Source organism: Paralichthys olivaceus, chromosome 8, assembly GCF_024713975.1.
Source record: "Paralichthys olivaceus isolate ysfri-2021 chromosome 8, ASM2471397v2, whole genome shotgun sequence".
Classification (NCBI taxonomy): domain Eukaryota; kingdom Metazoa; phylum Chordata; class Actinopteri; order Pleuronectiformes; family Paralichthyidae; genus Paralichthys; species Paralichthys olivaceus.
The window spans coordinates 25306049-25320974 of record NC_091100.1 but is presented as its reverse complement, the minus strand read 5'-3'; the positions used below and the strand labels follow the sequence as shown (position 1 = coordinate 25320974).

Here is a 14926-nt window from a genome sequence, read left to right as displayed (position 1 = left end):
AGCAGTATCGATGTGTTCGCATAATACGATACAAAGCTGGAGACAGCGGTCCCTCTGTGGTGACGGTGTACTGCACATGCACTGGTAACAGATACGTCGCAGAGCAGGTACTGCATATAATACTATCTAAAAGATATTGTGTATGAAATCATGAGAGAACTCAGACTCCTCTCAAAGATTGCAACTAATGGCCTCCTCAACGGCTTCCTCATAGTCCACAGGAATCAGTGCAGAAGTGCATTGTGGGACAGAAGGAGTGTTGACATCAGTCATTTTACAAACCACTTGAAGAAATTAGAATTCATTTATACTGATCAGTGCGGCAAACACAATCGACATAATTGTCAACGAGACATTTTGCTCAACACCACTGTCGTGAACCAGCTTAAGCTCAAGACAAAATAAAGGAGCCCGGGTCAATAATCAATACTTAGCTCTACTGACATTTACTGTAGGGTATGGAGGTCAGTGGCTGAATTTGTGAAAGGTATGCAAAGTGAAAAAAAGAACATTATCAAAGTATCTTAACATGTAATCAGTAAGTAAAGGAACGTTTTTCTAGTCCTGTTAATAATGTTGCATTTCACGCCTCAGTTCAATAAACTACTACAGAGCAGAGCTTCATGACTCACAAACATGTTGAAAAAGTCAAATTAGCCTAGAATCACATTACTCTGCCCTTCACCTCTTCCTCCTTCCTCCCTTCTCATCATCATTTCTTGCTTCCCCCTCCTCGCTCTGTCTCTTGCTTTGAAGGGAGGAAATCTGCACTTTTGCACAAGCAGCAGCGGCGGCGGCAGCAGCAGCAGAAGGTGGATGAAGTGATTCACTGCAAGGAGGGAGAGAGAGAGAGAGAGGGGGGGGGTTACACCTCCACTCTGTTTCCTCTCTAATCACTTTTTCTGTTGTCAGTGTCTCTGATCTGACTTGTGTCACCTCTCCTCGTGTTGTCCAACTCTCAGTCTGTCTCCTTCCACTTGTTGTTTGTTGGCACTGTTATGGATTTCAAGACGGCTGTGACCATCTCGGCTCTTTTGCTCATTACTGCTGGTAAGTGCACGTCATCTTTGGCACAGACTGAATATTGAAGAAGAACCAGGCAGCTGGTTTGGAACAGTGTTAACCTTAACCCACTGAGATACTGGGACATTCCCAGGCCTGAACGGAACTGAGAGAAGCGTCGCTAAGATAAAAGACTCATTCAAATATGCAGAAAACGTATCTTGATGCATTTGATGCACAACAGATATATAAACCAGGGTTGGAAAACCTTGTGTGATTTTTACATCAACAACTTGCTGTTTTAGACCCATGTTGTGGGAAAGTCAAAATGTCTCCTCGCTGCTGCTGCTAGCTTTGGCTTTAAAAGTTAGTGTAGGCTGGTGTAAGTTTATCATGGCATCACTATCCGGTTGTTCGTATCCTTTCTAGATCTTTATCTTTCTTTAAACTGATTCTCAGTAAGTGTACAATCATGATGAGACTCCATGTCGTCCTGATGTTGTGTCTCTGTGGAGTTGGACGTATGTCACCTCAGACAGGGCCTGCACTCTAGTCTCCATGCTACCAGAATGAACAGCAGACTTCACACTTGTTACGAGGGAGGAGAGATTCAGGAAGGACATGATGGTTGATCAGGTCATCAATAAGTCATTCCTCAATGAATCTGACATCAGGTTGAAAGCAGATGATGGTAAAGTGACTGACAGACACTACAATACTGAATCAGTTGTTAATAAGGTCAATCCTCGTGAGGTTTGGTTGTTGACTCTGAAACACAGAACAGTAACTACTCACTGGAACTGTAAAATAATAATAATCAGTACGTTCCCTCATTTCTTTATTATTACATCACTGAGTTCCCTAAACTAATCAGAGACGGTTGGCTTCCAAACTAAAATCCTAATATTAGCTCATATATGCTAATGGTGACCTCCACATTATTTTGTATGCATGAATGATGCAAATGACATAAAAACAAATATTACAAACATATTTTTACATGAACTAAAATGTAATGATAAATTAAGTGTGTAGAGGAGAGTTTACTGTCAAGTGACTTAACGTGGCTTGTGGAGTCATCCAGGAACAAAACAGACGAACCACTGAAGACTGAGCAGAGCATAGTGGCCCAAAACGTAAAAATAATAAAACCTATGGTATTTTATTATTATTATTCTGTATAATTATTTGTATTCTCATTATTTTATATTTCATCCACTGCTTATAAAGTTTTCTTGTATTATATATAATTTATACTGCTTTTATTAAGTGGAAACCTATATACTACATGCTATTTGATATTATTAATCTAATATTATATTATATTATATCCTAGTAACATTATATCATATTTTACTAATACTACTCTACATATTATTGTATTCACTGGTTAAGAATAATAATAATAGTATAATAAGTAATACTCCTAAACTACATTGTATATTATTTTACTACGTCTGACTCTTTACTATATTGCTATTATATACTATTTATATAGCATGCAATATAATTAGAAGTATGGGAAATAATATATTTATTTTGAAATATTAATTAAAATAAATAATAAAATAAAGTTCTATTTTTAGCAACACGACATGAAAATTAGTCAACTTCTGCGGCTGGAAACTGAATTTCCGCTCTGCAAATCAGTAAAGCGCTTTCTTTTTTAATAATCATTTTTATCTGTAGTTGTCTGGTGTCGGCCACATGTGTTTTCTCTCACAGTAATGAAATACATAAGGCAAGGCAGGGCAAGGCAAATGTATTGAGCTAATTATCATACAGAGGCCTTTCAACGTGCTTCACAGGAAACAGAGCCACTAGCTTTTGCATTTCTTTATGACATTATACACACTCCTCACTCTCCCTGCGGTTATCACAAATCAGATTTCTTGTAGATTTAATAACTCACTGAAAACATTATAACATCATATACAGCTCCGCTGTTGTCTTGTATCTGTTTACGGGCCAGTCTTGTCTAATATGGCAGTAACATTGAGGAACGGTGCAGCAGCCGACGCGCTCTCTACGTACAGAATTTATGTTTATAGTCTATTCTAGAGGAGATAAGATAGGGATCATTAAAACTCCTTTCCTCAACATTTAAAGAATTCGAGCAGCTCTTGTCAGGGCTGCCACCGAAAGCTCCAGGTCGTGTCGCTCAATCAGGAACTTATCAAAAACAGACGTGAAGACACAAGGCAGGTAAGAGAAATATGTCACAGGTGAAACCAACCTGTGCAGGATGTAAACTGAAATCACACCTTAATTTTAAAATAAAACAGCTAAAGATAAAGTCCAGGCATCTCCAGCGCTGCCATGAAAAAGCTGCATGACCTCCATTCTGCACAGGTCTGATTTCTATTGTTAGACACAGTGAGGTGTGCACAGACCACTCCAGTTCATTCTAGCACACACTTCGGTTTGACACCTTTGTAACACAAACGTGCTTGTAGGTGTTAAGTTTCCACAGATCAACAATCCTCCGTCTCTGAGTCTGGATCTGTTATTAGAGTCAAACCCACCTCCGATGTCGTATTCATTGTTAAAACAAAGAGCCCACTAATGTAGTGTTATTAACATGAGCTGGGATGAGATGGGAAGAGTGATTCATTATATTACACTATAAAAGTATTTCAATCTTTGTGTAAGGCAACAGGCCTGACTACCGCTTCTGTATTTTTCACTTCAAATGGCTGATGAGACAGTGAGAGATAGAATCCAGGCCAGAAAATGTCTGAAGCAGCTGATGGAAATCAACCTCTACAGCAGTGGACAGGGAGCTTTCTGAATGTGATTAGAAAGCAATGTTACAATCTTAGATATGTCAGAGTCTCAGATCAAGTATTTATCCAACATAGCGGTTTGATGTTGTGTGATTGGTCCAGTGTCATTTCTGCTGCTGTGCGAGCAACGTGACAAGGGATCTGACTTTCCACGAATTGTCTTGGGCGCCTCACTCATCATGTAGAACAGCGATGTTGAGTTTTGGCAGAGCTCCAGGTCACAGGGTTAAAGATCACACTGACATTTTTCCAGGAAGAAAATATTTGACTGAGGGGGAAATATTGAAGTTATGGAGATGAGAACAGGTTTTAACGTAAGTGAAACACAGAATCAACATGAGCACTTGAACCAGAACTGCATCAGCATGAACAGAGGCTCGGCTGTGCTCGTCCCACATCGACACCAAACTAAAATCATTTTCTGGTGCCAGGAAAACAAACAGGCACAAACACACAATAAAGTGGAGAATCGTATAAAAACAGCATTTGCCCTATTGTGCCGGTCGGACAATAAAGTCCAGTGTCTTCATATTTATATATTTGTGTATAAAGTGTTATATTGTTCAAACAATACAAACCAATATTACTTTATACAGTGTTATAGTGCACATTCTGCTGCACATTTTATTCTTCTTAGTTTTGGTATATTTTGCTGATAATGCTGATGAACCTTCACAGTTTTGCTGAACGGGTGTAAAGTACCTTGGCGCTTCTCTGCTCACCTTAGTTGGGAGCACCTTTCCTGCTTTGAACAGTAAAATGAAATTATAGATATGTGCAACTAACGTCTCTTCAACTCAAAACTGAACTTGAATTGCTTATGTCAAATTGGTTTAAAAGAACAGATAGAAAACGGACAGAATAGTCTTGACATATTTAAAGAGTCATTACCTGTAGGTTACATAAGGTTACACTGGATTACAGACAACAGGTCTGGTTTGTACATCCGTATAGTTTTACATTTTAGCCTCTCATTCAGTATTTGTTTTTTTTAATCAAAAGAAACTGCAGCAACACATTCGGTGCATTGAGATAAAAATCCAGCTTGTGAGCAGAGTAATTAAGTCAAACAGACAGACAATGAAAACACAACCTCCTCAGAGGCAGTAAAAGCAAACGTTCTGTTTTTAATGGACTTTTTAACATAACTAATAAGACCTTGCTTCACCCAAATGAAAACATTTCCATATTTGCCCACAGTTGTATCTGGCCATGCAAATAGTTTCACATCTGTATGCAAAGACTTTGAAATCAACGCTGCTGAAACTTGTTCCGCCAACCCAACACAGCGGCGCTGAATAGAAAGCGGTTTGTGGTGTTAAGAGGATCAGAACGTGATGTTTGAAAAAGTGACAGAGCTCTGAGTGTTCTAGCTGAGAAGTGTTTAATAAAAAGTTTGTTATGAGCGAGAAATGATCATGAACACAAGTGAACACATGAACAGTGTTCCAGATCATATAAGTTGAACTATGAATCAATGTATAAAACATATGAATACTCCGCTGGTCGTCAAGAAGACCTGGATTGTACTGTTACATTATGGCTTGGTTCAGTTCAAGTATACTGAATGTGTTTTTCTCTTCTTATCCCATACAAGAGAGGCAGCAGCAGGAACAAAACACATATTGACATTTAATTATTTGACATTAAAGCAGTGGGTGGGTGCTGACATGATTCTCATTCCACCTGTCAAAGGTATTTATTTGATTGAATGAGTTCTGATGCCATTCGGACACATGAATCGTCAATTGTCAGCGTCCACCGTGTCGAACTGTGCAGCGAAGACTTACTGTTTTGTGTTCTGTTTTATTTCTTTATTTTTGTCTGAAGACTGTATGAATATTGGATCATTTTTATGTTATCGTGAGAGAGCTCACACATTTAATATACAATTCTTTAAGCTAAGGATAAAGAGAATAAACTGAACTGAAACTAAATAAAACCAACACCCATCACAAATATTAATAAGGGCTTTTGCTTTGAAAACGGCCCTGTTCTCAAAATAATAATAATAATAATCATTATAATAATATTAATAATTAAAAGCAAAAAGAAGAAATTAAAATCGGATCCATGAAACCCCCCTTAGGAAATACAGATTTTAAAAACTAAAATATCCAACAGCACTGACTGATTAAATTAAATTAAATTAAATTAAATTAAATTAAATTAAATTAAATTAAATTAAATTAAATTAAACAAGATACAGATACGATCAAATATTGCTAATAAGGATAGTCTACTCCTGCAGGTATAAAACATTATCTCATAATTCATTTCCTGAATTTCTATAAATGATATAAAAATGAGTCCAAACCATAAAATCAAATAAATGCAATTAAATAAAAACACCATGAAGTAGTAAAATGTATTGATAGTAATATGTAATAATAGAGAGCAGACATTGTTAAGTGTTGGCCGTCTTGTAGAAGCGAGTCTTCAGGAGGAATTGAACTGTTGCAGTGGAGTCTGCAGAACTCACACTGAGCAGGAGGCTGCTCTAGAGACGAGGGCCGAAACTGAAAAGGCACGCTCACCCTTGGTTTTCAAATTGGTTCATGGGAAACTGCTAAAAAGCCTCATAGGTCATAAGTCAAACTGTAAAATGTCTTCGGAATAAAACAGGCAGCCACTGTAGAGGTGGGGTGATGTGAAAAGAGCTGGATGTAGTCCGCTGCTGTGTTCTGCACCAGGTTGTTCAGTATAAAGAGCTTGAATATCAGCAGCTACACTTGCATCATTAGTTGTCAACCAGTGAACTGAGCAGGTTTGAACATCCACTGGATCTTTTACATCAATGTGTCCCAGAACGTTACTGCTTGTTTTGAACCAGTGCGTTTGTGTCCGTCTCCTTCAAACTAACTGATGTCTGTCTCACGAAGCAGAAGCCACGGAACATGAGCCAGACTCCACTTCCCTCCCCAGAGGGAACTTCAGTGACGAAGTCAACCAGTCCAGTCCAGCTGCTCCATCGACCACTGCTGCCCCCAGCAACCCCAGCAGAGTTACACCTTTCCTCGGTTTCCTCACTGTGAATTGGACAAATAAATGTGCCGGACACCTGTTCCTCCACAATCTCTTCACTCCCTCCACTCTTTCCACTCCTTCCACTCGTTCCACCTCCCATCGTGTCTGTCATGACAGTGAAGCAACCGTCAGGGAACTTTTGACAACAGTGTGTGAGAACAAGAAAGGTTGCACAGACAAACTGCAATTGGTGAAAGGCGGAGATGTTATGGAGGGTTATAACATCTCAGTGCGTGGAGTACAGTTGATGACAAGCTGTGAGACACTGACTATCAATTGCAAAGGTTAGTCCACTGTGTGTGTGTGTTTCTCTGTGCAAGTGTGTGTTTTCCCCTCTGTAAAAATTCTGATTGTAATCATGCAGTTACAAGAGTAAGGCTCTGTGCAATCACTGTGCATAACGAACACACACACACACACACACACACACACACACACACACACACACACACACACTCACACACACAGGTCCCATGGTATCTACATGGTATCTCAGCTCACCTTCTATTTCTACAGCACAACACAACACATAGCAGCACTGAGAATGATCATGTACAGTGATGCTGTCTGTTGTGCCTAAGCTCAGTTAGTAGCTTTACTGAGCCAAGTACTACTGCAGCCTGCATCAATTCTTACAGCTACACTGCTATAAGATACAAATTACCAACAATCTTAACACACACACGTCTCACAGCCTCTTCATTTGCCTTTCTTTCTGATTTTTAAACTGTATATTGTCAGATTGAAAGTGAAAAAAAGGGAGGGAATAAAGAGGGAAATATAGAAAGATTATATCTATAATAGGTTTAACACAAGGTTTTGTAGCTCAAGAAGTTGTGAATCTATTTTATTATCTAAATACAAATTTTTCATGTTTATGAGATTTCATGGCTTTTCAGTGGCTCTAATCTGACCTACAGAGATGAGGCCTGTATTAATGGGGCTCTCCAGCTTATTTTATAATATTTGCTTTCTGTTACAAACTGAGAAGTTTGAGGAAACAGGCTTAAACTTCCTTTACACCAAGTTTGGGTTTTATACTTCACACGATTCTCCAATAATTTAAAATACATTGGACAGTTTCATCATGTTTTCATGGCTTCCATCCTCATCTCAAAGCAGCCCTGATAACAACTGATGACAGACAGCACAGTCAAGCAACAAAGCCTGTGTGTGCATGACCTGTTTAGTTACACTACTGTGTGTGTGTGTGTGTGTGTGTGTGTGTGCATGCACTAGTGTATCCAGCTGAGGACAAACCAGATGTTAAGGGGCAGCTGCAGTCCTACAGAGTGGCGACAGCTTTGCTGTGCTGTGTGCTGCTGGTCCTTTTACTGATCCGCTTCACCAGACCCACTGTCCAAGCACTGCAGAAGAGATGTGAGTACACACACACACACACACACACACACACACACACACACACACACACACTGCATATACGTGCATCTGCACACATCTTTGTATGCAATCCGTACTTATTGAGCTGAGAACTCATATTTTTAGATTAAGACTTGTCAGATTAAAGATTATGCCCAAGAAAGACTGAAAATCAAAGGATTCCACCAGTAGTGGAATAGAACAGAATAATTCATTCATGGTGAACATGGTCCTTAAGAATGTTGCACGTTATCACAGAGTGACTCCAGGGTGAGGTGACTCTGTATGGATACTATCAATTACAAAGCATTGAAAGCATGTGACCTGTGTTTTCACCATCCATCCCTCACGGTGTATACGTCTGTAAACGGAAACATACCTTCCTGTAATTTACAAGTGTTACTATAGACGCCATGTTAGTCTTTGCAACTTGTTGTTGTCACTCATATTTACAAGTCACTACGGTGCAAAATGTATGCATGCCTCACCATGTTTCACCAGAACAGACCCTCCCCTAGAGTACGGTACTACTGTCTGCAACTTTCAGGTACGAAGTATAACCTCTGAGTTCACTTGCATGTTCAATGGCCACTGTGTTGTTTGTTTTCAGTGTCAGACAGGAGGCAGAATCGCTGGGTCGGACCTACACAGAGTCACAGTGGTGAGTCTCTCTCTCTCTCACACACACACACACACACACACACACACACACTCTTTTATTCTGCAATGTATCTTGGGTGAATCATCCATCCATCTTGCTTACTCTTGTTGAGGGTTAAGGACAGTGGGTGTCACACCTTGTTAAAGCCCTAATTGATCGATCCAATGATATTCAGAATCGAACAAGGGGAACATGCTAACTACACACAGGCCAGAATGGGATTCAAACTGGGAACCTTCTAGCTGTGAGGGGACAGTGCTAACCACTGCAACACTGTACCACTTTGTAAATCAAAGTCTGATAAGGAAGTTATATGTTATACAACCAAAACCAGGTTGTAGCCTGAGCCTGTAGCCTTGTCAGTCAGTCAAATGTGTCAAATTTAGACCTTATTCTCCATTCCTTGATATAAAGTAAACTTTAGCCACTGCTCTCTATCGTAGTAGAATCAGTGAGCCAACCTGTGTCTTCATCACCACAAACACACGCACTGTGCTGCTGTCCCAAACACTCACTACAGCACCACATGGACTCATCTTTTCCATTGTGATAGGAACGAGTAATGAGAGGCAGGGACAGAACAGAAAGTCACACAGTATTGCGATATGGACTAATACAGTGTTGGTTTGGTCCTGCACATGGAGTTTGTCAGCAAAATTTAAAAAAGAGAGAAAAACAGCAGATGTATCATTTGAATTATTTGTAACTAACGTTTGTTGTATGTCTCTGTTGCAGTGTCTTACCAGCGAGGGAAAACTTGTAAAAACGATGATGGAGAGAATAGACTGTCCTTCCCTGGTAATACACGCACACACACACACACACACACACACACACACACAGAGTCATATAATAAATCTGCTGCTCTTTCTGTGTTTTTAAAATCAGCTCTGGACCGACTGACAGTGAGCGACAGCAGAGAACCTTCATCCAACAGGAACAGTGACTACAACTACTGAACTGCATCTTCCTCAATCCTCCTCCTCCTCATCATCATTACCATCATCATCAGTATTTATCGCTGTGCAGGAACATCAGCTCTGTTTGTTGAGGAGTTAGTTGCCAAGACATTTTCTAAGAATGTGTAAAATTGATCTTTCATACAATTCTTTTATATATATATATCTCTTCTTGTACCACCATCAATCTAAAGTATGTAAACTCAAGTAAGCAGTGTTCTTCTACCTGTGAGTGTGAGAAATGACACCAGATCGAGGTTTTTCATGTTGACTGATGTTGACTTCAGAATATTTTGGGAAACAGTTAATTGCCATCAATGTACACTTTGCTCATACACAGCAGTTTAAGGGATACTGCACCCAAAAATGAAAATTCACTCATTATCCACTCACCACTATGCCTATGGAGAGGTGGGTGAAGTGTTTGAGCCAAAAAATCACTTTTGGAGTAAATAGGGTTGCAGCCAAATCCAATACAATTAAAGTCAGTCGCAACATCTTCTTCAGACGTGTACTCCTGTGGTGTCATCCAAGTGTCTGTCCACGCATGAGCGCAGCTCCAGAGGAGGATATCAGTGGACATTTAGGCTAAAAACTTGTGTAAATGTACTAGTTTCAAGTCGTATTTGAATGTCGGGGCTTACAGACACTTGGAGGACACCACAGAGGAGCAGCATGGAGGCATTTTATGTTTTTTTTTGTTTCGTTTTTATTAGTTTGAAGAAGCGGTCACCAGTTACTTCGACTGTACTGTATTTGGCTTCACCCCTGAGACTCATTATGCAGCTGCTGAACAAAGTGACTGCACACAGCTGCTCCGGGGAGCTGGAACTAAGAACGTTTTTGAGTGGATGGATTTTTCTCGAGCAGCTTCCCACTGCTTCCAGTTTTGTGCTGAGCTCGACTCTGCATTGGATAAAGTGTTATAGTAGTAACAGCGCAAGATTAGATGTAATTCAGAAAAACATTCATAAAAAAAGACTAAAAGGACACAAACTGAGATACTGAACATAATGGAATCAGTGTTACTGTTTCTTTTGTTGTCTGTGATTTTTGTAATTAATACTATAAACTTTTTATACTTTCAGTAAAGTAATATAAGTTGTGTTTGACCCTATTTCTTGTGTTTGAAGTAGGTGAATGGAACATTTTGGGGAAGGCAGACAGACAGAGAGGAGGAGGAGGAGGAGGAAGAGAGAGACGAAGGTGGTTACTGAGAGCAGAGATGTGGTTTCCTCTGCCGTTGACACAAACTTCCTGTTTGTGTTATTTCTGTCATACCCTGAATATCTTTACCCCTCTCTCCTTTTCTCCTCCTTCACTTACTTGCCATCTTCACATGTTTTTCAAACCCTCATTCTTTTTATTTGTTTCTCATCATTTCTCCTGTCTGCTTCTGTTCTTTTCTTCCTTCCACTTTTTCTTCTCATCTCCTGCGTGTTGGGACTGAGGTTAATTTGTTCTGTTCTGTCATCATGCAACATCTTAACTTTCGCTGTCAGGGTTTAAAGAGAAAGCTGTTTCTGTAACTCTGTAAAAGTGGAAGTGAGACTAACAGTAAACAGTCTTGTTTGTTTAGCCACATGTCTGTCAATCCCGGTGGCCACTGCCCACATGTACGTGTACAGATTCAAATGAACACTCATGTAGTGGCTGCTTATTATTTGGCTCAACCTAAATAAGGATAACTGCGGATTTGTCATTTGTGGCATCAACAAAAACTGATGAACCCACAGAGATTCATGGTGCACTATGCACTGTGTCTCCCCACATGAACAAAGCTCATGTTTGAGAAAACATTCCACCTTACAAGCTGTAGTGGATAGTGATCGTGGGACTATATTTAGGAGATACTGCCACTGTTGACTTCCAGACAGTAGTCACACTACAGACAGATTCCCTACATGTAATGATATACACAAGTTAACAGGAGGTGTAGCTGGAAGAGAGTTAATGACGGGGTTCCTCAGAGTTCTGTGCTCAGCCCAATTTCATTTACCTTATATCTACTTCCATTACAACATTATCCAGTTATACCTATCTATCTTTTAAACAAGAAAAAGCTCAGCAGCTAATTTAACTCCAAGCATGTTATACAGACATAAAAACCTGGATGACCCGCAATTGTATTAAAATCTAAAAAGGCAGTGGTGATCCATATTGGGATGCTGCCTGTATTTTTTTAGGTCATTGTGTTCTGAGTGGCACAGTTCTCCTTTAGGAAGACACATGTTGTCTGTGTTTTGGCACCAGAACTGTGAAACACACACACACACACACACACACACACACACACACACACACACACACACACACACACACACACACACACACACGGGTGTTTGCTGTATCTGTATTTCATCCTGGTCTCTTGTCCTCTCTGTACCTGTTTGTCGCCTACAGCACATCTCTCTCTCTGTTTCTCTCTCCGTGAGGGAATGAGTGAGCGAGTGAGCAATTGAGTGAGGAGGTGAGGGAGGGAGTGTCCATCTGTGTATGAGTGGGTGTATTTTGTCTCATCCTGCCTGGTCAGGTCATGGTATGAGATGATAATCTGGCCTCATTGCAAATGTCCCATCAAGAGAAACAATGACAGATGACAGATTACAGCTACAGATTATCCAGTGGGGGATTGGCACAGGGGGGCAGAAAAAAAGGGAGAAGAGGACAAGAAACAGAGAAATATGGAAGGGCATGTCACATGCACACGGAGATGAAGACATGACAAAAGGTGAGAAGTTCGGGCAGCGGGTAGATCTATTGGATTTCAAAACGTGATTCTTATATTCCTATTATTTCCACACTTTGTCACTGCCTAAACCTTACAGGCGGTCAACAGAGCTCATAAAGAATCCTAAAACGTGGTAAATATGATGAACATTTTCACATCAGTTTCATATCCTCATACATCAAAATGTTGGCGGTGCTGGTCAAAGTGTGATTGACAGGAGCTCTCCAGACAGCGCTGTACAAAGGACAACAACGACCAATAGAATCAAAAATTAGACTGATGATTAGCCTGAGTGTCTGGCTCAGTGGGGCAGAAATCACCAGTATTGCTGTCTGCTCTGCTGACCGAGCTGCTAGTTTCTTGGGGATTACCAGTTGAACAGTGTTTTATGCAGCAGATGGTCACTAAGCAAATGAAATGATAACCTAAATTGGGCACGGGAACATTAAGCCCAAAGCAAAGTCAGAAGATGCCACAGGTTGCACTGTGGTGCAGCTGGATGCAGGTTGTATCCAAAAGTAAATTAAACTTCATGGTCCTAATAATTCCACAAACATCTGTGGAACGTGAACTGTTCATCTGCTCAGCTTCACTCTTGGCATGTGTATTGTAAATTGACAGAGGAGGCGCACTGCTGACGTTGGTGTGATTTTGAGCCACAACATGTTCAATTTGAATAAAAACACAAATGAACAGGCGTACAGTGCTATGTGGGTGTGCTCACTGTGAGTCTTTGGACTTTCTTGAACATGTCTTCCTCTGTGTCCTCTAATAAACTATAGCAGCGGTCAGTACCTGGGTCAAACTTGGGGTCAAAATCACAGCCAGGTCATTCTGATAATTGTATTGTTTTTATTTGACCATATCAGACTGACACAGACATTCATGGTCGCTGATGTGATCTCCCTCACGGCAGTAGCATTCACAGAATCACTTTCTGTTTGCAATTTGCCCTAAAAGTAAAAAAGCTGCTGTGCTTTAAAATGAGCAGAATTACAGAGATTTAAAAAGTTGTGGTCGGAAGGTTGTGTTGGTTGCTTAACCAGACCATTGAAATAGTCCACATGTAATGTATGAAAAAAGTGACAGTATAGTGTAGAACAGATTGAGGAGGACTCACTTATGACAAGGAATAATTCTCTGGAGAATAAACACAGGACAAGAGACCAGAAGATTCCAGGCAAGTTTAAATTGACACTGACCTAGTAAAAGATAAAAATAAGAGGGGAGCTGAGGAGTGGCCACATTAAAAACAGGTTTATTGTTGCTCTAAGCATTTCCCAGCAAGTAAGTGTCATAAACTCTTATTGGAAGACCTACAGTCCCATAAAACTGAGAAATGTTGATGCAACGTTGTAACATGAATGTTTCTTGAAATCTGCCGCTGCATATCTGTGAATGTCAATGTATTAATGTAATGCAAAGATGGAACGCTGCTAAGTGAATGAGAACTGAGTGCAGTGGATCTAGATTGAGGTCCGTGTAGGGAAATTTAGAGGCTGTTTTTCATTTTTACTCTCTCTGCTCTGTTAATCTCCTCTCAGTGTCAGATCCATTGTCCTTTAAGCCCCTTCTGCTATATTACCACTCTCACCACACACACACACACCCACACACACACTCACACACAGTATGTGGAGTATCATTTGACCATGAAATAATACTATGCAGATGATACCAAGCTGTACTTAGAATTGAAAACACAAAACCGCAACTAGATGGCTAGATATACAATATACCACCGTTCCTGACAACACCTCAATCATTACAACTGCCATTACTGCTCCCTTCAGCTCTGTTGCACATTTTATTCAAACAAATACTTCAATCATTGTTACACCTCTTTGTCAATGTTAGACACTGCCTTTTGTCATCAGTGTTATAAATACTGTTATTTTGTTGACGCGTTCAATTGCACGCAGCATCTACTGTACTTGTTTCCATCCCAGGAGAGGGGCCGCTCACATGTGGCTCTCTCTGAGGTTTCTAGATTTCTTTCCCTTGTTAATAATTTTTGGGGTAGTCTTTCCTTGCTCTTGCTGAGGGTGAAGTACAGAGGATATCACACCTTGTTAAGCCCAAAGAGACAAACTGCATGTGATTTATGATGGGCTATAAAAAAATACAATTTGATAGATCGATTGATTGATTAATTTTATAAATATCTGTCAAGCTGAAACTTACTAGTTTCCAGAAAGAAACATAAACAAAACAGCTCTGAAATCTGAAACTGTCTTTGTTAATGTTGCATTCACATTCAACGTACCCATAAGTCTAATTAGTAATTGAAATATATTTTATATGTACAAATTGTCCACACTAAATGTATTGTTTCTTTGCAATTTCTATATTAATTGGTAATTTTTTATGTTAGCTTTTA

General features: G+C 39.9%; 1 protein-coding gene across 2 annotated transcripts; it reads left to right on the top strand.

Annotated features, from left to right (window-relative positions):
- Positions 1-740: 740 nt before the first annotated feature.
- LOC109627383 (uncharacterized) lies at positions 741-10920 on the top strand. 2 transcript variants are annotated; one of them, XM_020083887.2, is made up of 6 exons: positions 741-1050; positions 6674-7099; positions 8055-8195; positions 8806-8856; positions 9592-9654; positions 9745-10920. In XM_020083887.2, exons 1-6 carry the CDS (start codon positions 999-1001, stop codon positions 9813-9815), a joined length of 804 nt encoding a protein of 267 aa, XP_019939446.1. In that variant the 5' UTR covers positions 741-998; the 3' UTR covers positions 9816-10920. The 2 variants fall into 2 exon arrangements, with proteins under 2 accessions (XP_019939446.1, XP_069387015.1); XM_069530914.1 differs by having other exon boundaries at positions 770-1050; positions 6671-7099.
- Positions 10921-14926: the final 4006 nt, after the last annotated feature.

Bases quoted from the DNA above. Each gene is read 5' to 3' on its own strand.
- LOC109627383 (XM_069530914.1), top strand. From the start codon at position 999: ATGGATTTCAAGACGGCTGTGACCATCTCGGCTCTTTTGCTCATTACT. The intron at 1,051-6,670 runs GTAAGTGCACGT...TGTCTCACGAAG, and splicing joins TCTTTTGCTCATTACTGCTG to CAGAAGCCACGGAACATGAG. The intron at 8,857-9,591 runs GTGAGTCTCTCT...TCTCTGTTGCAG, and splicing joins ACCTACACAGAGTCACAGTG to TGTCTTACCAGCGAGGGAAA.